Below are 767 nucleotides of genomic sequence, written 5' to 3'. Positions count from 1 at the left end.
TGCTATTTATGTCCTGCTCAACCTGACCTGCTTTGCGTTTGGCCTCATTTTGACTTTTCTTATTAAAAGTCACATTGAGGTTCGGGGCCCCAAGGCTGGCGATCATATTCTGGCAGGCCGTGGAGAGAGCTGCCAGACAGCTTTGGCCAAACACACTGTCTTTTGTATTGGCTTTGTTCAAATTCCCCAAAGAGAGGGCCCCAAGCTTATTGACTGACAGGTGCTGGCTGGAGAGGTACTCGGGATGGGCGGGATAGTTCCCTGGAGAGGAGCCAAATCCTGGAGGATTGCTCTGGGGGGCTCCCTGTTGACTCGGCCCTCCAGGAGGGCAGCTGTGCTGCCTCCTCATCACCATTCCTCCGAATTCAGCCGGCCTCCTGTCCGTGGGTGTGCCTGACTGCATGTTGCTCTCGTCGGGAGACTGCATCTGCAGAGGATTGCTGACATTATTTTCGAATGGATGATGCGCTCCCGGAGAATTCAAAGACTGCATGTCCATGCTTGTGACGCCTTGCCTAAAAATAATGTTGTGTCCATTCTCTGCCTGCTCCAAGGCATGCGTGTTTGTTTCTCTACAATGCTGCTGCGGCTCAGGAAACCATGAGTTTTCTTGAGGTAGGTGGGGGCTGTCAAAGTTTCCATGAAAATTATGCTTCTTCTCAAAATTGGACTGAGACACACTACCCAGAGGGCCTCTGCAGACCATGCCATTTGATGTGACATCCCCGTGGAGACTTAACTGTTGCAGGTCGGGTTGTCTCATTCTC

General features: G+C 51.8%; 1 protein-coding gene across 1 annotated transcript; it reads right to left on the bottom strand.

Moving 5' to 3' along the window:
- Window positions 1–7: 7 nt before the first annotated feature.
- LOC107682443 (transcriptional activator MN1-like) lies at window positions 8–763 on the bottom strand (the record flags this gene model as incomplete). The annotated part of the gene is made up of 1 exon (XM_016478680.1): window positions 8–763. A coding segment is annotated over exon 1 (756 nt), but the record flags the coding sequence as incomplete, so codon positions are not given.
- Window positions 764–767: the final 4 nt, after the last annotated feature.

This window comes from Sinocyclocheilus anshuiensis, unplaced genomic scaffold (genome assembly GCF_001515605.1).
Source record: "Sinocyclocheilus anshuiensis isolate Anshui unplaced genomic scaffold, SAMN03320099.WGS_v1.1 C32201161, whole genome shotgun sequence".
Lineage (NCBI taxonomy): Eukaryota > Metazoa > Chordata > Actinopteri > Cypriniformes > Cyprinidae > Sinocyclocheilus > Sinocyclocheilus anshuiensis.
The sequence above is the reverse complement of the archived record's forward strand: the minus strand, read 5'-3'. Positions and strand labels throughout refer to the sequence as shown.